The 25,832-nt window shown below is 48.4% G+C and overlaps 1 protein-coding gene across 4 annotated transcripts in view; it reads left to right on the top strand.

The window, feature by feature from the left end:
* Armc2 (armadillo repeat containing 2) overlaps nucleotides 1–25,832 on the top strand; it is a 116,445-nt gene that overhangs the window by 14,540 nt on the left and 76,073 nt on the right. For all 4 annotated transcript variants that reach the window (XR_008221301.1, XM_052751527.1, XM_052751529.1 and 1 more), the window contains exons 4-7: nucleotides 7,101–7,272; nucleotides 14,671–14,863; nucleotides 23,459–23,530; nucleotides 24,705–24,781. Coding sequence is in view for 3 of the 4 variants with exons in the window: in XM_052751527.1 (XP_052607487.1) it covers nucleotides 7,101–7,272; nucleotides 14,671–14,863; nucleotides 23,459–23,530; nucleotides 24,705–24,781 (514 nt within the window). In the remaining variant the exon portion in view is untranslated. The remainder of the gene's footprint in view (nucleotides 1–7,100; nucleotides 7,273–14,670; nucleotides 14,864–23,458; nucleotides 23,531–24,704; nucleotides 24,782–25,832) is intronic.

Raw genomic sequence — 25,832 nt, 5'->3', positions numbered from 1 at the left:
GCTTTGGAGACCAGGCTGGCCTCGAACTCACAGAGATCCGCCTGGCTCTGCCTCCCGAGTGCTGGGATTAAAGGCGTGCGCCACCACCGCCCGGCCCTTTAGGCTTTTTTTGTCGATTCTTTGTGGATTTCACATCATGCATCCTGATCCCATTCATCTCCCTGTCTCTTCATATCTACCCTCTACCCTTGCAATCTGCGTCTCCCACAAATAAAATAAAATTTAAAATAAAAACAAAAGACCAAAAACAAAAACAAACTGACCAACATACAAAAAGTCTCAGAGTGGAATCTGTAGTGTGACACAGTGAGTCACACAGTGTACTCTTTAGTCCATACATCTTCACTTGTACGTGTTCATTGCAATGAGTCAGTCATTGGTCTGGTTCCTTGGCCTCTGGCTTCTGCTACACCCTCAGTACTGGACCTTCACTGGGACTCCTCTTGGATAGTTGGTGGCGGTCCTGTGTCATGGTGATCCTGCAGCTTTGGGTCTGCAGGTCCAGCCCCTTCACACGCTCCAGCAGTTCATAGATGAGGTGGATGTTGGGGTGGGCCAGCTCATAGACTAGTTCTGGGCCTGGGTGGTAGCTGGGTTGGTCAGCCTGCCAGCTTTCCCTCACCGACACCACCGGGGTGAGCTCTCCAACATTGCCCCTGCTAGTCACCCACTGTAGCAGGCTGTAAGGGGCAGGTCCAGGTCACCTGCACCCTCACCACTAGGGCCAGCTCTGCTGTCTTGCCCAGGTAAGGTGCAGGGCCCTCTCTCCTGAGTGCTGCAGTTAGTGAGGTGCAGAACCAGCTCACCCGTTCTCGTGGCCCCGAGGCCAGCTCTCCTGCCTGCCGCAGGTGGCAAGGGGTAGGGGTAGGAGGGTGGGGAGAGGCATCTTTCCCTCACCCATGCCACCACATGGCAGACAAGGGGGCCAGTGTCAGCTTCCCTGCTCTCGTGCCCTCAGGACCATCTCACCTGTACCCCTGCCAACAGGGTCAGCTCTAGTGCTTTGCCTGGGTGAGGTGCAGGGCCCGTTCTCCCGAGTGCTGTAGTTGGTGGGCGACGGGCCAGTTCTCAGCCAGTGAGGGGCAGAGCCAACTCTGTGCAGCCCTATCCTTATTGTCTTCGGTCGTACCAGGAGCCACGGACTTCAACACAGACCACAGCTGCCACAGGACCACGGACCCAGATGTAGCCCTTGGCAGCAGTCTGGGCAGCGCAGGCCCTGTGGGGGCACATCCTTTGGACACCAGCATGGTCACAGATGGTGGCCCAGCCTCTGGGGATCTGCAGGGCCCTTGGTAACAGGAGTCACAGGCAGCAACACAGACCACCACGGCTGCATCAGAGCCACAGACCCAGACATGGCCCTCAGCATCAGCCCAGGCTGGGACATCACCATGGCTCTGGTTGGCAAGCAGGCTACCCATGTCAGCCGGTTCCTCTCTGCCCTCAACTCTTCAGATCCGCCTCTCTTCCCAGAACATAAACCTTTCTGCCTCTCTCTCTCTCTCTCTCCCATTCTCCCACCATATACTCATCACCGTAATGGTACCTGACCACCTGTTGTGGGCAGGCTTGTGGTTGATTGATGCCCGCCCAGGGCACGTGTCCTGGGGTGGAGCTGTAGCTGTCCTCCGTGCCTCCGGGCCTCATGGTGCCGCGTGGCTGGTGGTTTCTAACCCACTTATTGGGTTCTTTTCATTTCTGTTTTCCTATCTTTAATTCCCCAAAGCTCTCATCCCGCAGCCTTTAATTTGTAGTTTTAGGTAATAGATGTTCTTGTTTCGTGGGTGCAGAACTTTACAGTTTGGTGATTTTCAGCTCAGCTCTCCCTGGATAGCCCCTGTTGCAGGGTTGGGTTTGTTTTGGTTTCTGGCTTTCACATTAGAGACCCTTCTGGTGCCTGATGCTGCTTTTGGCATATGGCTGGAATTTGGTCTATAGGTATATTAGCCAACCCACCCCTTAGGCCATCTGGCTGGGCCGTGTTGTTGCTGACAGTCCTGAAGGCATTATCTTTAGGGCCCGGCCCTTCTCCAGGCTCTGTGCCAGATGGCAAAGTCTGGTTGTTGACTCTCAGAGGCCAGGGAAGAAGTAAGGTAGGGACGCTTAGCATTTAGTACATCAATACTCAGTTAATAGCCGTGGCGGTGGGACATGGCGGTCCAGTCCTGGAATCCCAGGGTTTGGGAGGTAAAAGCAGGAGGCTTCTTCTAAGTTCATGCCAGCCTGGGCTACATGGCACATTGGAGACTAGCCTATTCAACATAGACAGTGCTTCAAAAATACATGCACAAGAAAGGAAAACTCAGTTTATAGTACCTGATACTTATCAATTAGGGCCTATTAGAGGGGACCCTTGCTTACTGACCCAGTTGGAGAGGCCATATTTCACCCTCTCTAAACAGTAAGCATGCCTCCTGGATGCCTGACAGCATTGGAGGGGCCGGGGAGGGGAAGGGAGGGGCAGGTTTTTACAGAGAACCTCAACCAATCCCGTCTTCCAGTCACCTTCCCCACACACCTCTGCCGGCTTCATAGGCTTCCATGGAGATGGGGCCTTAGTCACATTGCTTCTCAATTGTTATTACCCCATGAATGTGTGCACGCATGCGTGTATGTGCGTGCTTGTGTCTACTTGTGGGTATATTTGTTTTGATGAACTATCGGAAAGTAAGGCGCAGGCATCATACTTCACCCATAAAAATGCACCTGAGTGTGCATGTCATGGGAACCATAGACAGTCCCCTCTATAGCCGTGAACTGTTGCCACAGCTCAGAAAACCCAACATTCCTCAGTTCTATCACCAGCCCATCTCCAAGTGACCCCACTTGTCTCAAACTGTGCCTTGAATTTTTAAAATACTAATCAGAATAGCCCTGAGGAAGACCATAGTTTTTTTATATTGCAGAAGACAGAACAAGGCCTCAGAATAATCTGCTAGCTGCTGTTGACACACGGCTCTGATACCTGCGGTCTTGGAAGGTAGCCGAGCATAGTACTGTTGACGTGGAGAAGTCACTCACTTTGGGTATACTTGCAGCTAAAAGTCTCTTGAGCATGGCCCTGGTTACACTGCTCTGTTATAGGACTACAGGATGAGGTTCGATTAGATGAGATTGGGTTTCTGACTCTGCTCTGGGTCTGTGAAATTCCATTTCTCTACTGCAGAATGATTGAGTATTATGTTCAAAGGAAAAATAGTCTAAGGAATTTCCACATTAAGTTAAAGTGTGAAATGTATAGGTTATATAAAGGTCATCTTTCAGCTTAAACAGTCATGAAAATTTGAAGTTGCCAGTCAAGGCATCTTGAGATGGCCTTGCGCTCCCCGCCCGCCACCTTCTTTCCTCTGTGTCGCCACACCTGTTTAAAGGAAGCGTTGCCTGTAGCAAGGACTCAGTTGACAAGAAAAGGAGCACACTGAGATTCAGAGTGGTGGGAAGAGGAAACTTTTGGAGAGAGCGGGGAGGAGAAAGGGCGTACCCCGCAGCCAAGGAGCATATTTGCTGAAAGTGTTTGTAAAGACGGAAACAATTACCTTTTGGATTTAGAGACTTTCTCAGACTCTTTAAAAAATCCCTAGCAGCCGGTTTGAGCTTCAAGGGTTAGTCGGTTATCCCCGAGCAACACAGCTGAAGAGAAGAATGTCTTTTAGCTCACAGTTTCCGAGCTCTCGGTCCATAGTCACTGGGCTCTGCTGCTTCTGGGCCAGGCTGAAGCAGAACATCCCGACAGGAAGTACATGGCAGAGGGAAGCACTCTCTTCATGGCCCACAGGAGACTGAGGAGACCGCCTGTGCTAGCCTCGCCCCTCCCCCTTTTAATTCTTTCCGAGGCCCCTGGCTTGTGGGGTGGTGCCACCCACATTCAGGACAGGTCCTCCAGCCTCACAGGCACACCTAGGGGAGTGCCTGTTCATCCAGGTGCTTTTCAGTCCACTGAACTCAGCAGGCAGGTTGGCCACACCTCCAGAGTACAGGTGTTTTGACACAAGAAGACTGTGCTGCCCTTCAGCATTGAGTGATACTTACACCTTTTGACTTTCATTATTATATATGTTCATTTTCCTATGTTCATTTCCTTACTCTTCTGATACTACCAGCTTCCTGCAAAAGTCACACTCTTAGTATTATTTTGCAATAAATTGGTGAGATTAGTCCAGGCGGTGGTGGCATACACCTTTAATCCCCACACTCAGGAGGTAGAGGCAGGTGAATTTCTGTGAGTTCGAGGCCAGCCTGGTCTACAAAGTGAGTTCCAGGATAGGCTCCAAAAGCTACACGGAGAAACCCTGTCTCGATAAAGGAAAAAATAAAATAAACTTGGTGAGATTAAAGCATAAAGGGGCAATGCCCTGAACAAATATGCCACTTTTGGTGCAGATAATGAGTGTGGATGCCTCAGAATAGACCCCTCAGAACTCGAGTCTTTACTGAGGCGAGACCAGAGGCCTTGACTCTGGGGAATAATTAAAAGCAAATGGGAGCCAGTGTGGTAACAGGCATGAGCAGTGTACACAAGGAAGGGGGAGCATTAATGAGCTCCTGTTCAGAAGCTGAGAAGGGTCCGCTCTCTCCAAATCACAGCTGAACAAACTCGGAAATCATGGCCTTCCAGTTCTCAAAGCCAGTAAAGACTCGCTATTCCCTGGCTCACCCCCTATCAACCATGCTGAATACCTTATGTACCCTTCCTCCATGCCTTTCAAAGACTGCCTTTTTCTTAAATCATTAGACTCATTTTTATTTTGTTCTGGTTTATAAACTGATTCTGGATGTAAAGGAACAAGAGGAAATAGAAAATATTTTGAAGAATATCATTTTGATTTTTAAAAATTTATTTGTTTTGTTTGTTTGCTTGCTTTTTGAGACAGGGTTTCTCTGTGTAGCCCTGACTGTCCTGGAACTCACTCTGTAAACCAGACTGGCTTCAAACTCACAGAGAGCCACCTGCCTCTGCCTCCTGAGTGCTGGGACCAAAGGTGAGAGGCACCACTGCCCGGCTTCATTTGAAGTACGTAATGAGCAGGACTCAAATACAGATGCCTGTGCTCTGTACGCATGAGCATTTGAGAGGATGTGTGTAATAGGTGACCTCAACCATCACCCCCAGAAATGATCTGATAAGGATTTCCCACTGGATTTTTAAAAGATTTGATGATCAACCCTTGGATCGAAGTCCTTCTTTCGTGTCTCACAGAAGCGACTGACCCGTCTCCCTTCGGTGTCTGACTGGAGTTTTAGAGGTACTTGCTGCTGCGGGGCTGCTCTTCCTGGGCAGATAATGTTGGAATCAGGGATACACTGACCCTGGGACTGTCTGGCTTTGGGTGGACGCTACAGACCTATGGAGAGCTTGGAAAAGGCATATCTTAAAGATATTTAAAAAGAAGTGTGTGTGTGTATGTGTGGGGGAGGGGGTACTCGTGCCTGTAACCCCAGCACATGGCCCATGGAGGGAGAAGGAGAGTTTGTGAAACGCTGTTTCAAAAAATTAATAAAATAAAAAAGGGCCGGGAAGATGGCTCAGTGGGTAAGACGCTGCTGGACAAGTGTGAAGGCCTGCGTCCAGACCCCCAACAGCCATGTAAAAGCCAGGCTTGGCATCCCCTGCTTGTAGCCCGGCACTGCGGGGCAGAGATGGGCAGATCTCCAGGGCTTACTGAACAGCCAGTCTAGGCAGACTGAGTGCTAGGGTCAGTGAGAGACCCGTCTCAAAAGTCATGTGGAGGACTGATTGAGGACGACATCTTGAGAAAAACCTCTGGACTCTCTCTCTCTCTCTCTCTCTCTCTCTCTCTCTCTCACACACACACACACACACACACACACACACACACACACACACACACACACAAACTCCTTAAAGGAATGGGAATTTTGCCATTACTGTTATTTTCTGGAGGGTGTCTGCATCAGAATTCTTGAGACCTAAAAGTAAGCATTTTTATATAATAAGTACAATATAAACTCTTACTTTTATGCTTTGCCATTCTTTAATCTGAGTGAATCTAAATTTTAGGTGTCCTTACAAAATGCTTTTGTGGAGTCCAGGATGTGTTCCAGGGCTTAAAGAACACATCAGTACCCAATAAGTGTGTTTCTTTTTTGTTTTGTTTTGTTTTATGAAAGGGATCTTTCTCTGTAGCTCAGACTGGCCCCAGACTTGAATCCTCCGCTGCAGCCTCCCAAGTGCTAGGTAACAGACCTGAGTCTCCACATGTAGTCCAACAAATGTTTTCTGAACTAAACTGAGCACAACCCTGTTCTGGGATATTTGTACACCATGTGAAGATGTGTTTGCTGTGATTGGTGTAGTAAAAAGCTGAATGGTCAATAGCTAGGCTGGAGGTATAGGTGGGACTTCCAGGGAGAGAGAGGAATCTAGGCACACAGGAGGAGCCAGGAGACACGGAGAGGAGACAGGAGGTGCAAGGGATAATGCCACGTGATAGAACGTAGATTAATATAAACAAGTTATAAGAGCTAGTTAGGAACAAGCCTAAAAAGCTATCGGTAGTGCCTTCATAATTGGTAAGAAGTCCCCGTCATTATTTGGGAGCTGACTGGCAGGGCAGAAAAAGACTCTTTACACAGTACACTACAAAGCCTGCTGAATACATCATATTTACCATTACAGTCTCTTGCACAGATAACTTGGATTTTATAAATCGTATACGCTAAGCTGTGTAGCAAAACAGCTCATAGGATACACTGATAAAACCATAAAGTGTGTGTCTGAATGTGTGTCTGTTTATGTGTGTACATATGTGTGTGTGCATGTCTGTGTGTGTGTATATGTGCGTGAATGTATGTATATATGCATGTATATGTGTGTGTATGTGTGCATGTATTAAGTGCGTGTGTGTGCATGTATTAAGTGCGTGTGTGTGTGTGTGTGTGTTTGTGTGTGTGTGTGTGTGTGTGTGTGTGTGTACATATGATGTTAATTAGGATGGGCCAACGAGATGGTAGACCCAGAGGCTATGGTGAAGTCGAGCTCAGGCCCCTGCAGGGGTAGAGCCAGCTCCAGGGTGGTGGTGGTAAGCCTTATTTGAGAAACAGAGACTCATGCCAATCATTCAAAAATCTCTTTGCAGAAACCCAGAGCTCCAGCATCTCCCACCGCGGAGGAGGATGCCTGTGCGTCCCTCCCTAAACCTCCCCTGGACCCTGTGAAGATAAGAAGGATAAGTGGTGGGCGTTCGCGCTTCTACAGGGCTGCGTCCCAGGGAACCCTTCTGCCTGACAGATCTCCTGCTGCTGCCCCCTGTAAGGCCCTGTAACATCCTGCAGACCCAGACAGGCATACTTCCTGAATTTGCACACACAAGCTATTTTTTTTATGTAGTTTTTCCTGCCCTTAGATGGTTCTTACATAAACTTAGACCTTGTTAATATCAGCCAAACAGTAGCTAAGAAAATTGTTTATGTACTTCTTTCCAATTGTTTATAAAGAATATCTAAATGTCACCACTGGGGGGGGGGAGCATTACTCTGTAAGAAAAGAAAATTCGTGGCTCACATATCAGAAAGAAATAATTTTTAGGGTAGAGGGTTTTTTGTTTTGTTTTTGTGGGAGTTTTTGTTGTTGTTGTTGTTTTGGGATGGGGTTTTAAGACAAGGTTTCTCTGTGTAGCTATGGAGCCCTGTCCTGGATCTCACTCTGTAGACCAGGCTGGCCTCGAACTCACAGAGATCTGCCTGACTCTGCCTCCCAAGTATTGGGATTAAAGGTGTGCGCTGCCACTACCACCTGGCCTAGTAGAGTTTTTAAAAAGTTGTTAATTTCATGAGAAATGACTGATAATTGGGCCACTGAAGTGGCTCAGTGGGTAAGGGCATCTCCTACCCAGCCTGAGTCTGGCCCCGGAAACCTGAGGGGTGGAAGGAGAGAACCGACTCCTGAGAGTTGTTCTCTGACCTCCAGACCTGTGCCCTGACCCCTTGCGTGAGTATGCACACATACAATAAATAAACCAAAATATAAAAAAAAAATATTTTAAAGAAATGAAAGAGAATTGTGAGTCTCATAATGCACACCAACCCCAGCTTTAAAGCTTTCGATCCTTGTGAATATGGGAGCGGAAGTCGAATGGGACTTTTATCCTTGCTGTACAAGTACTGGCCGTGTACCTAGACCCACAAGTGGGGGATAGAGATGCCACCTCGTGAGAAGTGTAACAGGTGGATCAAACTCTACCCAGGCACACTGAGGGCTCAGGGGCAGAAGGAATGATGGCAAGAAATTTGGTGGGTAACAGTAACGTTGGAAAACAGTGATGTAGAACACAGGTAATGAGAACGCTCAGGATCTGGAGCATGCAGGCTGAGCTCTCGGGATCTGGAGCATGCAGGCTGAGCTCTCGGGATCTGGAGCATGCAGGCTGAGCTCTCGGGATCTGGAGCATGCAGGCTGAGCACTGGGTCAAGACTCCAGTTGTTGAGTGTGTTGGAGCCCTACTGCAATGTTTCTTCCTGTTCGTGCTCACTGGTGTAGAAAGCTGTTTTAGCAGAAGCTGATTGACCTGGGCCTTCCTCATGAGGGATGGATGAAGAGGAGTTGGAACACTGTGACTCGGGTGGTCCAAAGCATCCACTGGGCTGCACACCTCCATCTGAGCATCTTGTTTGACTTGCGAGCTCTTCTTTTAGATCACTGCCGACCTTTAAATGGTAGCAGGATCTCACAGTAGGAGCCAGATTTATGGCTTCTCGTGAAAACCCAGATGTGGTGGTGCTACGTCTTCCGTAGCAGAACGATGGGAGCTCAGTGGTGTCCACATAGCCTGGGGTAGGATCAGCAGGTCACATGTACCCCAACTCACTTCACGTACTCCCCCATTGGGTGATGGTTATGGAGGAAGAGGAAAAACGTATGAGGAAGTGGGGGAGCGTGCGTCACACCATGATGCCGTAACCAAGTAGATCAGGTAGTTGGCAGCTTGCTCTCCCACTTCGTGTGTCTGTTCCGATACAGTCTGTTTCTTGTTGAGCCCCTTTCCGAGTGCAGGGTACCATTCGAGACCAGCGAGTCCTGTCCTCAGAGAACCTCCAGTTAGGGCGGGTAGAGAAACGATGTTAGAACAAACGAGTGAGGGATTCTCACAGGCTGTGAAGAGGATAAAGAACGTAACAGGGTGGCGGGTGACTCTCCTGTCCTCTAGCTCAGGGGCCTTGTTAAGGGGCCTTGAATGGACAACCTGTGGTCAGAGTGTCCACGTTGAAAGGACAGGCGGGCCGAAAGGCCCGATCCAGGAGTGAGCGCAGGAGCAGAAGATGGCCAGCATGGGAAGGTGGGGAAGCTGGAGCTGGAGGGCCGTGCAGGTCCTGGGAACATGGACAGCGGCCCCGGCTTGATTCTGCCTTCCATGAGTGGCCAGGACAACCATCAAGGCAGTGACAGCGTGGTTTCTGGTTTTAGCTGAACAGCAGATCTCACGAGAGCATCCCCTGGGGAACTTGAGACTAACGTATAGAAATGATCCCGAAAGTATAGTCTTCCCGAGGACTCGGTCTGTCACTCTGCTTCTTGGATCCAGTGTCAGGACAATGGGAGCAGAAGGGATGGCAACTGCCGGAGGAAATGGCTTGCCGAGATGAGAAGGGACTCCGGACGCAAGGTCTCTTACAGATGAACTTGTCTGTACCTGAGTTCACTGCTTGCTCACTTGTCCCTGTTGGTGTGAAGGGGACCAGGGAGCGAAGCCTTCCCACTGTCCTTGTCCTCAATGCTTTCCCCCCTCCCTGCTGTGGGTCCTGGCCCTGGCTTGAAGGCCACAGCACCTCCAGTCCCTGGCCGGAAGCCAGCCCCCCCCCCCCCCCCCCCCCCCCCCCCCCCCCCCCCCCCCCCCCCGCACTGAGGTGGGTCTTCATTCCAGCTCTTTACCCGGTCTCTTTGGCCGTGGCCCATATCTCTGGCTTCTGTGTCTACACTCAGAAACTAATGACAGTCAGAAGTCATTGTCATTTAAAAAGCACACATCAGTTTTTAAAAATGACTGGGACTGCCCCACCCCGGGATCCCTGTCATTTCTGCAGATGCCATACTCTCTATTGTCTAGAAAAGGTGCTTTGTTGGGTCACTGAGGCCCCAAAGCCATCTGAGCCTGGAGACCCAGGGTGTGCCTCTCCCTGGGTGTGAAGTCATTTGTAGCCGACACCCCGTGGGTGGGGCTTGGGTGTGATGACTTGGAATTCCTGGGTTGAGATTAGGAAAGAGGCCGAGTGTTGTGTGGTTATCCTCAAAGGTACACTTAGTGTGGAAGGCAGGTTTGAATCTAGAAGTGGTGACCACCTCCGCCCCCCCCACACCCCAGTTATCCAAACCAGAGGCCTCAGGGCAGACGCCACTGTATCCCGGTCCCTGTCACATTTTCCATCACCAAGCCCTCTGGAGCTCCCTGGGAGGGATGGAGTCTGTGTCCTCCTTTTCTGCCACTCCCAAAGCCTTTGCCACCTCTTGCCTCACCCCTGCCTTGCTCCCTTTAGATTTTTCCTCAGCCCTTCAGGGGGTTGCAGGGTTTCAAGACAAGACCTTGGGAACCATCAGCAGAGTCTGGAGATGCCAAGCTCCTAGTCACTGGTGCTGTGAGCAGACACCCTACCCCTCCAATCCCGAGGACCATGAGAAATGTTCGTATTCTGCGTCCCTAGAGCATTAAAAGGCGCAGAAGGGAATACACCCGATAGCATCACCCCTTGTTCAGAATCCTTCAGAGGACCTCTGTGCCTCCAAGAATGATGATCGCGCTGGGTTCCAGACAACTCCGGAGGATGCCAGACAACTCCGGAGGATGCTGCCGGCAAAGCGTTTACAGCTGTTCCTTGGAAATAGGTCCAGAGCTCAGGCAAGTCAGGAAGGCACTGCTCATTCCTGGCCATTGTGCTTTCTAGAGGGCAAGAAAGCCGTTCCAGACCGGACAGAAAGCTACTGAGTGTTCACTCGGCCCACGTCCCCCAACTTGACCTGGCTGTGGAGTCTCTCAGGAACCCAGTTGGGCACATACTAGTCTGTTCTAGAAGGCAGAAAACCTTTTTCCTCAACTGGTGGTCCATTCCATCTCTGTCCAATATATTCAGCTCAGCCATCATAGTGTGGAAGTAGCCACTGCTGATTTATGGCTAATGATTTTCATTGGTCATAATATATTGTTGTTCCCTTGGCTCCCCCCACACCCAGCCCACCCCACTCTTCCAAAATTATAAAAGACCGTTTTTATTAGTATAAAACACGAGGCAGAGCAGATTTCCTGGCCTCTGCCCAAGGGGATGGAGTCCCAATTCCTTTGCAAGCACAGCTGTCGTGGCCTGGCTCTAGCCTGATCTATCCCAGGCCCTTGCCTGTCCTCATGCATCCTGGGAGCTATGAACCTCAGAGCCTGTCCACCAGCAACCTACTTCTCTCAGCTAGGCCCCGCCCACTCAAAGTTCCACACCCTCCCAAAACAGTTTCACCGGCTGAGAACCAAGTGTTCAGACACACCTTCAAACCCTAACCGTGCACCCCCAGGAGTGCTCCCCACCCTCAATCCCCCCACACATGCAGCTGGGTCAAGCCTCCAGCAGGACCCATGGTATTATTTGCTGGGCTCAGTGCAAAAGACAAATTTGGAGAACTTTATTAGAAGTCAACCCTTTCAAGGAGAGAACAGTAGGGCATCAAATGGAGCAAGGCGCCCACCCGCCTTAGAGGTCACGTGCGTGCTGGAAGCCAGCCTCAACTCTGGACTTAAGCTCCTTTCTTAAGAAGTTGTCAGCCGGGCGGTGGTGGCGCACGCCTTTAATCCCAGCACTCGGGAGGCAGAGCCAGGCGGATCTCTGTGAGTTCGAGGCCAGCCTGGTCTCCAAAGCGAGTTCCAGGAAAGGCGCAAAGCTACACAGAGAAACCCTGTCTCAAAAAAACCAAAAAAAAAAAAAAAAAAAAAAAAGAAGTTGTCTGTTTCCTGTTGACCCTTCCAGATGCTTCTGGGACCACATCTCCTCTCCGCTCTTTCCCAGATCAATTCCCAGCCCCTCACTTCTCACTGTCAGCTTGCTGCCTGTCTAGAACATTTATTTATATTTTATATCCACACCTCTGCCTCTGTGTCCCCTCCCGGATCAAGCAGCTCCAGTGTGCTTTCCTGTGTGCAACACGTCTGAGACAGAGCTGTCCCCATGTCCTAACACTGGACGGAGGTTTCTGTCTCCTCTTGAAGTTGGCCCATGGTCCGCAGTGGAATTCTACAGGTGTCACACATGTGTATCAAGGGCACCGAGAATCATTATGTGTGCCTAGGAGTATTGTTTGTTTTCCTGATTCGGGCTTTGTTTGCTTGTTTTTTTTAAATATATATTTTATTTTTATGGATGTTTTGCCTGCATATGAGCCTAGTATCCCTGGAGCCCAGGAGAGAGTGTCCGGTCCCCTGGAACTGGAGTTACAGATAACTGTGAGCCCCCATGTGGGTGCTGGAAATCAAACCCAAGTCCTCTAGAAGATCAGTCAGTGCTCTTAACCACTGAGCCGCCTCTCCAGTTCTGCTTGTTTGTTTTTTGCATTATAGTCCCGCTGTCCTCAAACCCCACATAGAGGCCAGGCTAGCCTTGAACTTCCAGCAATCCTCTTCCTCCGCCTTCTGTGACTGGCTGTTCTCAGCTTCTCCATTTGGAGTCAGGGGGAGTGTCAGGCCAGCTCCCCTCTGTGGGATAATAACACGTTAGGTGCAGCGTTGTGCGGACAGGTAAGCCCGGCTCCCCGTCTACAGCTCTGCTGTGTTCCCCTCTGGCAGGTCAGTGAAGGCTGGAATTTTTTCTCCATAGCTCACTTGTGCAGCACCTGACATGCAGTGTTTCCTAATAAGTACGTGAAAAGTGAGTGAATAAAGAAAATGCTAAAAGCCAGAGTGAGAGGCTCAGTGGCTTCTAATCTCAACCAGTGTGTGCTTTGTAAACTGCAAGTACAGTTGTTTAAGGCAGTGTGGTGGAGAGGCCCAGGCCAGAGAAAGGGTTAATAGCACTAAACTCGGGTTCTGAGGGAGCCAACGCCATGCACGTCACTGTACTAGCAATCAAATCTTACCGTGTGCCGGACACGGAAGCGACTGGAGAAGGTGGGAAACCCGAGAGCTACGAACACCTCTCTCGGAGCTGGTGCTCAGGTAGCTGCCTTTGAACCGAGAGCAGGATGGAATGAAGGCCAAAGGCCTCGCCCCCCAAACACAAAAGCCCTGAGCCAGGCCCTGTGGGCGGGGACCCAGAGGCTTCACTCTCTGATGCCCTTGGGTCACTTGACATCACTTTTCAGTTCTTAATTTTTCTCAGTTCAGCCAGTCTTTAAGGCTCCCCACAACCTCCCAGTGTGGTGTTTGAAAGCAGGGCAGGCGGAGGGGCTTTGTTGTTACTGGCTTCCATCTGTTGGCTGGTTTCTGAATAAGGATGGAAAAACTTTCAAGTATTTTCCTACGGGAAGCTCACTCCATCCCCACCTCCACCTACGCCAGGGAGATCTATCCCCTCCTCCCTTTCGACAGAGACTAGGCCAGCGGCAGGTGGATGACAAGCTATTCCTCATGTCCCTTTGCTGACAGGAAAGCTCTATTTTCAGGGTAAGAACCTGTGTCCCGAAACTCAGGTGCATCCGTCTTGGAGGTGGGCTGTGTTCTTGGAGCCTGCCTGCCCCTCTTTAGGAAGTCTTCTTAGGGGATCACATTGTTACTGCCCTGGGACCTGGAACCGGCCCTCTTCCTCCAGGGCCTCTCCGTAGTTCCTCTTCCACCACCCTGGGCACACTCCTGCCTCAGAGCCCCTGCACAAGCTGGCCACCTTGCTCCAAACATCATCAGCCTCTCGAGGTTCCAAGGGCTCACCTTCCTTACCCTAACACCCTCCACCCCTCGTTAAAATTGCTTTCTGTCTCCCTCCCAGTCCCCTTCATTCTTCTCCATTTTTCTTCTGCTTTTTCTTCTGTTTGCCCTTATCAAAAACACATTGTGTGCTTTGTTACTGTATACTATTTATTAAAAGACCCATGTAAGTCCTATGAATAAGGAAATCTCTTTGTCACTGATGTAGCACTTGTACTTGATACTCTATTAATTATATTAATGGTTTTTTTTTATTGTTTTTTGTTTTTGTTTCTTTTGGCTGTTCGAGGTAGGGTTTCTCTGTAACAGCTCTGGCTGTATTTTGGTTTTTTGACACTAAATCTCTTGGAAACCTAGAACTTGTTCTATAGTAAAGGCTAACTCTGGGCTCCTTAACTTCTCCCCTCTACCTCCCAATTGGCTGGGATTACAGATGTCTGCCATCACATTCAGCCATAAGTTATTTTTAAGTGGAAAAATGCTAACATTGTGTTTAGGAAGAATTATTCTTCGGGGGCGTAGGAGTACTTAGTGGGATAGGTAGTTCATAACCTTAAGTGCCTGTGTTTCCCTTCAGGTAGACGTCGAGCCAATAGAGTTAATGTCCCATTCATTTTATTTATCCCCAGAAATGATGGTGCCAAGCCTAAAATTGTAGGAGAGTTTTATTGTGTTCAGAGAGGTTTTGACCATAAAAACTCCAAACTTGATTACAAGCCATGGGTAACTTTTCCATAAATCCGTAGACTACAAACAAAGCATTGAAAGGCAGCAACCCCTGAAGTAAGAAATGTGCTGAGAGAACATTTCCTTGCCGTTGCAGCAAAGACCACGGAGGAATCCAAAGAGACTGTTCCCGTGGGGAATTCTACGGCAAAAATAAATGGGACTTATTTAACAGCATCAAATGCCATTGGTCATTTAAAGAGTCACCCACTCCAACGTACTTACGACCAAGGCTTCAGAGAAACCAAAGAAGTGTCCAAGGAACCATCATCTCATCTCCAGAGTGGAGGGTCAGTATTCTTCATCGTGGATTTTTGGGTGAGGGTAACTGTTGTCATTCAGCGGTTCTCTGTCTTATGTAGAAGATCAATTTGTTCTCTCCCTCTTGTATAAGCATGTTTTTTAGTTAATGCATGATAGGAAAGGTTTTTTTTCCTCCTTGAGGTTGAATAGGGTTGGGTTTCCAGTATTCCCTACTTCATCCTTTGAAATCCTGCTACGCACAACGGCCAAAATGATGCACCGTGGGGCTGTCGGATAAAGGGGAAGCTGGACGGTGTCGGCTAGGCCCTGCGAGACAGATGAGTACGGCTTCTGTTTCTGTATTATCTGGGATTCTTGCTTTAGTCCAGTGTTGTAAAAGCCACAAGAGGGGACCCTGGTGTTATTCTCCAGTAGGAACTTGCTTTACATATTCATTGTGCTAACTAGTGGCTAACACAGGAACACCCCATGGGATTGGTTTGACCCTCATACCTGAATGGTGGGGAATTCGTTTATTTTATGTATCATTCTTAGATAGGGCTTCCCAGAAGCCCTTTCCTACCACACTGAGAGTCAGTGGAGAAAGAAGCATTGTGTAAGCGTCATGTTCATTCCTACCATGGTGATTTACTAAAACCTTACATCTCGAGGTCGGAGCAGCAGACAGAACAGAGGACAGGCCCAGGCCCCACTCTTGGCCAGTACTGGTGCTAAAGATAAGCAAGGTCATTCAGTTAAAGATCTCTCCCTTTTTTTCTAGAACTTTCCATTGGGTCATCATGGACAAATGCCCGGTTCAAATTTGTTTAACAAGATTAAATTCCACAGGCCATTTTCGGCCCCGAGTCCTTGATGCTCTCATTTTAGATTTTGGATCTGATGTTGGCTCTCCACCCGCCCCACCTCCACCCCCGAAGTGGCCACTGGCAGCTTGTTAGTTTAGCTGAGCTGACCTTGTCTGCTGACACAGCCTAAAGAGTGTCACACAGAGAGTTTACATTAGGCAACCTAGAAGTCCTTGTGATGTCGCTTTGCATTCAGAACATTTTTCAAATTAAGGAAGAGATGACATATCTCCTTAAGTGGAAGAGGGCTTCTTCACATTAGGACTCTGGGAGCCGAACACAAGGCATCAAGCAGGCCCTCCCAGGCAGCTCTTTTCCAGATGGTGAGTGCCACGCAGGCTGTGGAACTCATCACCCCAGCAGGAAAAGCAGCATGGCTTGTGCCCCACAGGAAAAGAGCATTTACCCTGCAGCATCCAACCCTACAGTAATGCAAATTGACTAGATACAGGCAGACAAGAGTGGAGTCATTTGTTTATTTATTTCCATGAAACTTCAGATGCTGTGAAACAATCGGACACACCAGGGTTCATTATGCCTCGGTCTTTCTGGGACAGCAGGGGGCATTTTTAGTGACATGCTTTCCCCCACAAACAGCTAAGGACAAACCCATTAGGGTTGGGCAGGCGCCTCCTCCTGCCTGTTCAAAATGCCCAGGCGCTGGCAGGCAGCATCTCTAAGTATTTTCTGTTTGTCTCATGGGATGGTTGTTGGAGTTTGGAGTTTGCCCTCACAGTGTTTCTGTCCTCCCAATCAGTCTCTACCTCCTTCCAGCACTGGGTGGAATTTTCTGAAGCAACGCCAACAGAAAAGTTTATGTGGTGGGGCTAAAACAAAGGAGAAAATGGAAACTCTTAGTAATTCTCTCATTAATTACATGCGTGGATCAGTTGGGGACACTCAATAATTGTTTCTTGTAAACATTTAAGTGACTGTAATTCCAAGAAATGGCCTTCGCTAAGACGTGGAGTATTCCCACTTTTGCTGGGTGCATCCTCCCCTCAATTAGCAAAGTTTTGTTTTGTTTTTTATTCTAATCCTGAGACTGTAAAGTGGAAAAATGAAGATTCTTGTCAGTGAGATGAGCTGGCAGGAGATGGTAGACAAGGGGGTAAGGATGAGAGTGGGCTGAGGGGTGGGGGTGGGCATGAGAGTGGGCTGAGGGGTGGGGGTGGGGGTGAGAGTGGGTTGAGGAGTGGGTGAGGAGGGGGAAGTGGGGAGGATGGAGATGAGTGTGGGCCGAGGAGGAGTGTGAGCTGATGGAAGAAACAGCAAGGAGGACTCGCTGGCTCCCCACTCGGGGTCCCCCAGGCTCCTCTGGCTCAAGAGAGGGAAAAATCAGTTTATTTCAGCACACTTGCATTGATTTGTGCACCTTTAATTTAAAATATGGATAATTCAGACCTTTGGGATGCCCTGGAGTTTAACTTTATACTTACAGTGGAAAAAAAAATATTTGCTAAGCAAGGTAGCATCCGAAGTGAGATGACGGAACTCTGAAAGAGAAGCCGCTCCCGAGCACGGTGGAAGCCTCCCCTGTGCGTCTGTGGCCCGGTCACTGCAGTCTCCACGTGCCATTAGAAAGTCACTGGAGCTTTAGAAGGCCGTTCCTCACCCACACCCCATTATCTCTGTCACCTCAGGGTTGAAAACAACAGAGCTGGCATTCTGTAATAGTCTGTCTCTGCCCATCCATCCATGCACCCACCCACCTGTGGGGTCAGTCACCGACCCCTGTGTGCAAATGTTAAGTGCTTTAAGGCTCTGCAGTGTTGGTCAGTGTCATGGTTTGGGAATGAGGGCTCTGGAGGGCAGCTGCACCCCGGGTAGTGGATGATCATCAACAGTGTAGACTGCTCACTGGGAGGGAGCCAGGCTCTCTGGGGTCAGGGTCCAGGGTCTCTGTGTGACTTGATTTAGCTGTATATTCCTGTCAAGTCACTGAACACTCCCAAGGGCTCTCTCTGTTTTGTAGTTTTAAGATAGAAATGACCGCCCCTCTTCTCCCTTTTCTGCAAGCCCCCATGGAGGCTGTGGAATGGCCACTAAGGCTTGAAAACCTTGCTTGTAAGATGCCAAGTGTGGTTGCAGTAAAGCCGAAGAGCCTGTGTGGTAGCGTAGCCTGTTCTTAGGGAAGTGGAGGCAGGAGGCCCAGGATCAGGGCTACTCTCCCTTGTATGTCAAGTGGGAGGTCATCCTGGGCTATATAAAACCCTGTCTCAAAAAACAGTGCAAGGGAGAAAGAAAGAAAGAAGGAAGGAAAAGAGAAAGAAAGCAATAAAAGGAAAGAAGGAGGGAGGGAAGGAAGGAAGGAGGGAGGGAGGGAAGGAAGGAAGGAGGGAGGGAGGGAGGGAAGGAAAGGCTCCTGGTTAAGTAGCAAAAGCATGCAGAAAAAAAATAATAAAACCAGCAAGTATTTAAAATGTCAAAGAAACGGAAAGAAATAATAGCCCCAACCCTGAACTATTAAACATGGACTTTAGTTCCCTACGGAGAGCAAGTCCCCTCACTTTGTGTATAGTCAATGCTCAGGCTTTGTGTGGGTGCAGGCTGCCAGGTCCTCTCTGACCTGCCTTCTCAGGGCCGGCTAGCAGAGTCCCCAGGGCCCAGCTATCACAGCCCATTCAGAGATGAGCACACAGTCTAAGGAATCCGGGCTGTCCCGACTCCCTGGTCAACACTGAGGCTCTCCAGGCTCTCAGGTTGGGAAGCTCCTACAGCTTAGGATGACCCTTTCGCTGCCTGGGGAAAGGGAAGTCCTTTGTAAACAGACAAAGCCGAGGATGGAGACCACAGTCAAATCCAGTGACGATTGTTAAACTCCTAGACCCAGCTCTGCCCGACAGATAGCTCCGTTTTCCCAGCCAAGCTGTTCTATTCTCTCCTTTACCTTCTTTCTTTTCCTGAGTCTGGGTCGGGGGCAGTTTGTGTACCTCAGATTAGGTTTTTCCCTGGAACGTTACACTCCAAAAGTCTAGGTAACTTTCCAGCCTCTATGAAATCTAGGTGAAAACAAAAAGCTTGAGGGTTGGTTGCGGCACACCTCCTCAGACTTTGAGAAAGGTCCGTTAGATGTGAGTTTCTTCACTGGGCTGCTTGTGATGGGAGAGATGAGATTTAAGGATGTGGGCAGGCCTCAAGAGAAGTGAAAAGGCCCCCACCGGAGAGTCCATTAAAGATGCAGATCATGAAGTGACAGGAGGGTGGCGTGGATCACAGAGTGAGTGACGTTCTTTTTATTGCCTGTGAGCAGAGTGGGGCGGGGAGAGGGAGTGGGGGGTCATGGAGGAGAAAGAGGTTCAACAAATTAGAATTTAAGGGTGCTGTCTGTCATGTCAGAGGGCTTTTGTGTGTGTCAGTGGTTGCTCTCCACACGCCAGGGGAACACACCTTCCTAAGTCTACAAAGTCATGGACGGACCAGCTCACTGTTCAGTGTTTCAGTTCTCACCCTCTCTGGATCACAGTCGGCCTCGGCAAGTAAAGACAAATAATATAAGGATAAGAAGTCTCCCAGGACTCAAGCTTCGTCCGGAACAGAGCAAAGACAGAGGAAGCAAATGCATGGCAGAAGAAAGGCACCCTGGAGTTTCAAGTGTTCTTCCTTATCTCACAGGAAGCCTGGATGGCTTGATCATTCTCTCTTTAGGAAGGGGGTGGAGCTCTGTGGGTTGCAGAAATTCAAATTGGAGATTCTAAGCCCTCAAAACAAAAACAAAAACAACTGTAATACTCAAAAAGAAATGGAGGAAAGGGCTGGGCGGTGGTGGCGCACGCCTTTAATCTCAGCACCCCCAGGAGGCAGAGCCAGGTGGATCTCTGTGAATTCGAGGCCAGCCTGGTCTACAGAGCGAGATCCAGGACAGGCACCAAAACTACACAGAGAAACCCTGTCTCAAAAAACCAGGAAAAAAAAAAAGAAAAGAAAGAAAAATAAATGGAAGAGAAATGTATGCACAGGGAGAGGAAAGCCGTGACAGAGACTTAAACATTAGAAGAAAAGACGCTAGAAACGTGAGACGTGGTGGCCAGGCCAGAGGAAATCATACAGAAAGAAATAGGAAAGGCTGAAGCTGAGAGAATGGGTGGGGAGACTAGAGTGAGGGAGAAAGAGGAAACGTGTTTTTGAAGAGAATCCCCATCTCCTGTAGGTCCCTTCCTAGCATGGGCTCACTTGGAACTTTAGGATCCAGGATCCATAAAGAACTTTATGCAAAAGGACTTTTTATAACAATGGGGGGGGGCGGCAAAGGACCTCCCCCTCGCTAGTTAAAGTCAAGTGTCAAGTGTAGACCCTTCCAAACACCTGCACTCAGGCGCATGGTCCAATCATCCTCTTATGCAGTCCTGCTGGGTAAAGCCACTAAGAAACCTCGGTGGGCTCCAGCAACTTTCTATAGATGTAACTTTTCCCAAAATGGATTTTTTTTTCTTAATTCCAAATCTACTTAGTAGCTTGGCAGTGGTGGCACACGCCTTTAATCCCAGCACTTGAGAGGCAGAGGCAGAAGGATCTCTGAGTTCGAGACCAGCCTGGTCTATAGAGTGAGTTCCAGGACAGCCATGGCTACAATGAGAAGCCCTATCTTGATAAACAAAACAAAACAAAAACAGTAACAACCAAATCTAACTAGTTATTATTACCCATATTATTTTATTAGTGTTATAGCCAAGGAGCCAAATCTGTTTGTCTATAGGCTTTAAGTTATATTTTACAGTCCTTGAGCTAAAAATAGTTTAAATATTTAAAAGGCATTACATTTTAAATAGTTACATATATATATATATATATAATTGACTTTGCCACTGCCCCCACATTGTAAAATATATAAAATACTACTGGCTCTTTAAGAAAACATTTGCTGATCCTTAATTGAAGAACTGTCATCATAATAACTAGAAGAACTGTCTTGAATTATAGCAAAATCTATATATTTGAAATATTTTAAAGAGCTATTATTTTATTTCCTGGGGTATTTATGGTCCAGCGGTGGATGCGGTCGGGATGATTGATTGTGCCGTTCACGGATGGGCTGCAGGGATGCCGGCAGCTTTGTATGGCACTGTCTGCTACAGAAATGTTGCTTCTAATATTTCAAGTGAAATGTAAGACCCTTGTCAATGACGGGGGCCAGAAGACTCTGCCTCCTGAAACACGAGGGTTGCGGAGGAGAGGCCCCGGAAAAACCATACTGAAATTTTCTTCTCACTTCTCACTTCAACCTACAGCCAGCACAGAGCTTAGAACATGGCGGAGATGTAAAGCCAAAGCCTGATCAAGCCTTCCTAAAGCCCCACACTACCAAGTCCCTTCCAGGTTGTAGGAGCCAGTAAATGCCACTGATGTTTATTTTAAGTCTTTGAGAAGTAGATTTCCATTTGTAGACTGATGTCCTAACTAATGAAATGGTGGTTTTCTTCCTCTAAAAAGAATGTTATAGAAGAGTCCAATGACTAATTTCCAGAATTGTTTTATTTGGGCACATCAAAAAAAAATCATTGTGAAAAATTTAATAATGCTGTTTAATAACATGGAGCAGGAAGCTGGGAAGAACAGTTATTCTGGATGACTGAATCGGGACCTAAATACATCTGATAGGCAGGAAATCACTGCCAATACAATACTGGAATTTAATAATGCACAAAGGTCTGAACTGCATGGGGACATCTGCCTTAGCTGCACATGTAAGAAAAGAAATTGACTAATCTAATCCTGGGACGTGACCATCAAAACTGCTACTGTGGTATCAGGCTGCATCATTTTGAGGGTGAGGTTTGTTGGAAGCTGGATGGACTCTTGCGTTTGCATACTATCTGTGGCTAGGGTCACTCGACAGCAGCTGGGCTATCTGTGACTGAGAGTATGTAACATAAATATCTACTCCTTCCCTGGCCGCAGTGTGAACTCAGAGCTAGGGTCCTTTTTAAAGGGACATAAACAGACAGACTGTAAGCAGAAGGGCCAGCAAAGGTGTGAAGACATACCCTGTGGGGAGCAAGCATTTGAAGGGCTTAGGACTGAAGAGTGAGCATATTAGCAGTCACATATTGATGAACTCCATGTTCCAGATCGTTCTGTCCTTCCAGCAGCCTCCCCACCCTTCTGTAGAGATGAGGAAACCTCCTTGTAGTAAAAATTTACTTGTTTAATACACACACAGCTGTCAAGGGGGTGTGAGCCACGGGAGACAGTGTGGAGAGATGAGGGCAGCATCTCCAAATATTTAAAGTATTTAGAGGGTTTCTGGGGGAGGGGAAGACACAAGTTTGTTTTATGTGCTTTCAGTCAGCTGTGCAAGTTCCATGGAGCACACAAGCTCGTCTACTCCTCTTCCTCTCCAGTGAAGGAGGGGTTTTCCTTCCCACCCTCTTTTTCTCTCTGTGAGATAGTAAACATAGCTCACCTTGAACTCACAAGTGCGCCTGTCACCACCTCCAGAGCCACCCAGCCCATGCAGCTCTGGTTTTCTCTTGGTCCCGTCTTTCATGCTTATGCCTGGCAGGACTCTAGCTGCACCGCTCTGTGGACACACAGCTGGCTTGGCCTTGGCCAGACAGGACCTCTTTCCTTGGTCCCCAGCCATTGTGACCCCATCCTCCATCGGGTCCCCTTTCCAGGCATGTGCCCACTACAGGAAGGTGCATTTCTTCCCTCCTCTTTGATGTCTTTGTCCTTGCACACAAACATCCTGGAGGCCCGGGGTGTCGGGCTCAGAGCTACCCTCCTGTGACTCTTGTCCTGTGTACCACTTTGGGCCTGTTCTGATTTCCATACCTTTGTCCCACCCAGCGTCAGAAATTCAACAAGACAAAAACCCATGCTTACTTGACCCCATAAACTGTCCTCCTTATCCTCTGCTGCTGCCTTGGGAGGCACCTGCTGTCCGGGTCCTCCGGGTCTATAATTTTGTCTTTCAGATGCCTGGAATCGGCCCGTGTCCTGTTAACTTTTCATTTATGGAATCGCACATCATCTTTCTAGTCCCCCTATGATCCCGGAAACATGATCCCTCATTCCTCCTCCTCAGTGCTCTGTCTTCATCCCCCCCAAATTACAGTATCACATCCTCGTATGAGAAGCTCTAAGTTTCTTATTGGCTGTCACTTAGTGTCCACAGCAAGTCCCAAAGCTCCGGGCAGATCTTCCCAGTCTTCCCAGCAGAAACTCTCTATACCTACCTCGCTAGTCCCGTGCTGGCAGCTAGCCCCCGCCTCAAGTGACCCTCAGGCTCTTGTGACCCTCTTCTCTTCAGTCAGGCTACTTGCTGAGTGACGGAGTTGTCAGTTTCTAGTTCAAGGCACTCCTCAGTTTACCCTCCCACACACACACACAGTCATTTCTCCTCAGCATTCCTAGTTCTTTTGGACTATTCCAGTAAGGTAGGTTTTAGCTTCTTCAGAGGAAATATCTTCCGTACCCATATCCAGCACTGATTCTTCCTCCAGGTGCTTATGGACTCAAAGGGGAACAAAAATAGTACTGACAACTGGCTAAGTTCCTTCAGTGTGCCAGCTGACATCCTGAGCAGAAGTATTGCCTTTGTTTAAGGATGGGGAACCCAAAGCCATGTAGGTTTCCAGGGTCACAAGGCTGTGAATGTTGGCCTAGGATACGAACCCAGGCTGGTGGAGGCGTCCCTACACTCAGCGTCCACCCGCTGTGAGGACCCTGTGTGGTGGCAGTGAGTCGCAAGCCTGTCTCTTCTTGGGAACTGGGGGGCAGCACTTCCAAGCCTGTGTGCATACTGAGCACCCTTCCCATGCGTTTCTTTTCTAGAAGTGCCGCTGCTCACATGAGGCATCGTGGAGCCGACCTCACCCCTGGCCAGGACTCGGAGAGCGCGGGCAGGTACTGGGGGCAGTGCTGTGAGCTGAAAACTGTCCTGATAATTTCAGTGTTTGTTCAGAACACACACACACACACACACACACACACACACACACACACACACACACACACCATATATGTGAAACTCTTCATCTTAAAATTTCAGGTTATAGCTAGAAATGAAAAATCCAGTCAGTTCCTTGGCTTTCCATCCCATTGAAGTTTTTTTTGTGTATGTGTTTTTTTTTTGTTTTGTTTTTAATTTTAAGATTTTTGTGTATTATGATGGGTGTGAGCATGGACCACAGCACGCATGCGGAGGCCGGAGGATAAACTGTGGAGTTGGTTCTTTCCTCCCGCCTTTATATGGGTTCTGGGAACCGACCCTTTCCCCTTTGAGCCGTCTCACCAGCCCCGTCTTTATTTGCAGATATTAATTATAGATAATAAAGGGTCCCGTGGCATTGTCACACCTGCCTCTGGCGTATTTTTGTCATGTCACCCCCATCATCCTCTCTCGCCCCCTCCCACAGACACTGAAACGATGATAACACCCTCAGGTCAGCTGTAGTTGAGCAAAGCTGCAGCCGGGCAACAGCGCACAAAGTCGAGCACCTCCGTGACTAGCCACGCCCACCCTTATTTGGAACACAAAGTGCTGCTCATCTGGGGCTTGCCAAAATACACTTCCTGACTTTTTTTTTTTTTTAACATTTAAAATATTTCTATGAATATTTTTAGAGAATATTGATTGAATTGAGTTTTAAAGTGGGAATGGGACATACCGTGAGGCAGCGGGAAGAACAGTGCCTTGAAAATCAGGAGCTCTGCATTCCAGAGCCGACCCTGCTGTGTGACCTTGGCCACATTGGGCTGGCTTCGCTGTTTTCCAACTCTTGTTTCTTGTTATAACAGCGACCTCTTGTGGTCCATATCCTTAACCATTTTTTTTCCCCCCAGTCAACTTGGGATTTATTTTTTTGGTTCTTTCTAGTGTTATATTTCATACTGTTAAGCCAATAGACCTGTGTTCTTGCAGATAATGTTAGTTAGAAGGCGAGGTAGATTGAAGCAGACAACTGAACACTGTCTCTTAAACTATTCTCTGTGGTTTCTTCTGAAGCCCTACAAGAACAAACTGCAGTTTATAAAAATGAAAATACATTTCTGTTTCATTCATTCCTCTTCCTCCTAGGGACCAGGGGAAGCGGCCTGCCCGGGCCTCCTCATGTCCTAGCAGCTCAGACCTGAGCAGGCTGGAAACCAGAGCAGGTGAGGTAATTGTGTTTTTGGTCCTCAGCATGCTTCACCCTCAGGATCCTTCACCCTCAGCATCCTTCACCCTCTGCATCCTTCACCCTCTGCATCCTTCACCCTTAGCATCCTTCACCCTTAGCATCTCCATGTGGTTAAGTCGATGGGACTTGTTTTTCAAAGACAAATGTCAGGTGGAAGTCAGAGGCTGAGTCAGGGAGTGTCTAGAGTGCCACACGGCATCCTGATTAACACTTCTCTGTTCATCAACTTCAGAAACTAGAACCAGCTTGCTCAGAAACCAACATTTATGTCCTAAGTTTTCATTATTTCACTTCAGTCTTACCAGTACCCAAGCCTGATGCCTTCAGTGTGGACAGATGCTCACAGACAACACAGAGTAAAGACATCTGGAGGCTGGCCAAACTTGACCTCCGTGTAGTTCTCAGCTCAAGTTCAAAAGCATTGCCCACTTAAATGAAACTATAACATTTTATTATGAAAGCCCTTTGGGAGCTTTATTCTGCCCAAGAAAATAGACAATATTACAGACCAAGGGCTAGAAATGGTACAAAATGTGGCAGTGAGACAAGTGAACCAGCGGGCATTTGTAACATGGACTGGAGTCAATACAAGCAGCAGATGAAACGTTAAGTTAGGGATCTCAGTACCGCATCTGGAAAGACAATGTTTGTCACCCCCATTTTGAAGTTGGTGACCCCCAAGGGGAAGGACTTGGACAGGGTAGGCATAAAGAAGGCTAAAGTGTGGCAAGGTTGTTGTCTTTATATAAAGAGAAAGATACAAATGTAGCACAGTGTCAGTGCTGGACTGAGCTGGGCAGGGCTGCACACGTGTTTGCTACTTTATTTTTTTGTTCACATGAAAGTTTATGTCAGGCTGGATGAGTAGACATCTACAATCTGGACATTTTTGAAGCAGAGGCAGGATTATGAATTGCAGGCTGGATTGAGCTACACAGTAAGACCGTGTCTCAACAAAAATAAAAATGATGATAAATGGCCTCAAGCTAGCACTGGTGAAAAGTGTCTCTTCTAACTAGCTTCTT

This window comes from Peromyscus californicus, unplaced genomic scaffold (genome assembly GCF_007827085.1).
Source record: "Peromyscus californicus insignis strain IS unplaced genomic scaffold, ASM782708v3 Scaffold_22__1_contigs__length_63687245, whole genome shotgun sequence".
Taxonomy (NCBI): domain Eukaryota; kingdom Metazoa; phylum Chordata; class Mammalia; order Rodentia; family Cricetidae; genus Peromyscus; species Peromyscus californicus.
Note: the sequence above shows the minus strand (reverse complement) of the source record. Positions and strands in the feature narration are given on the sequence as shown.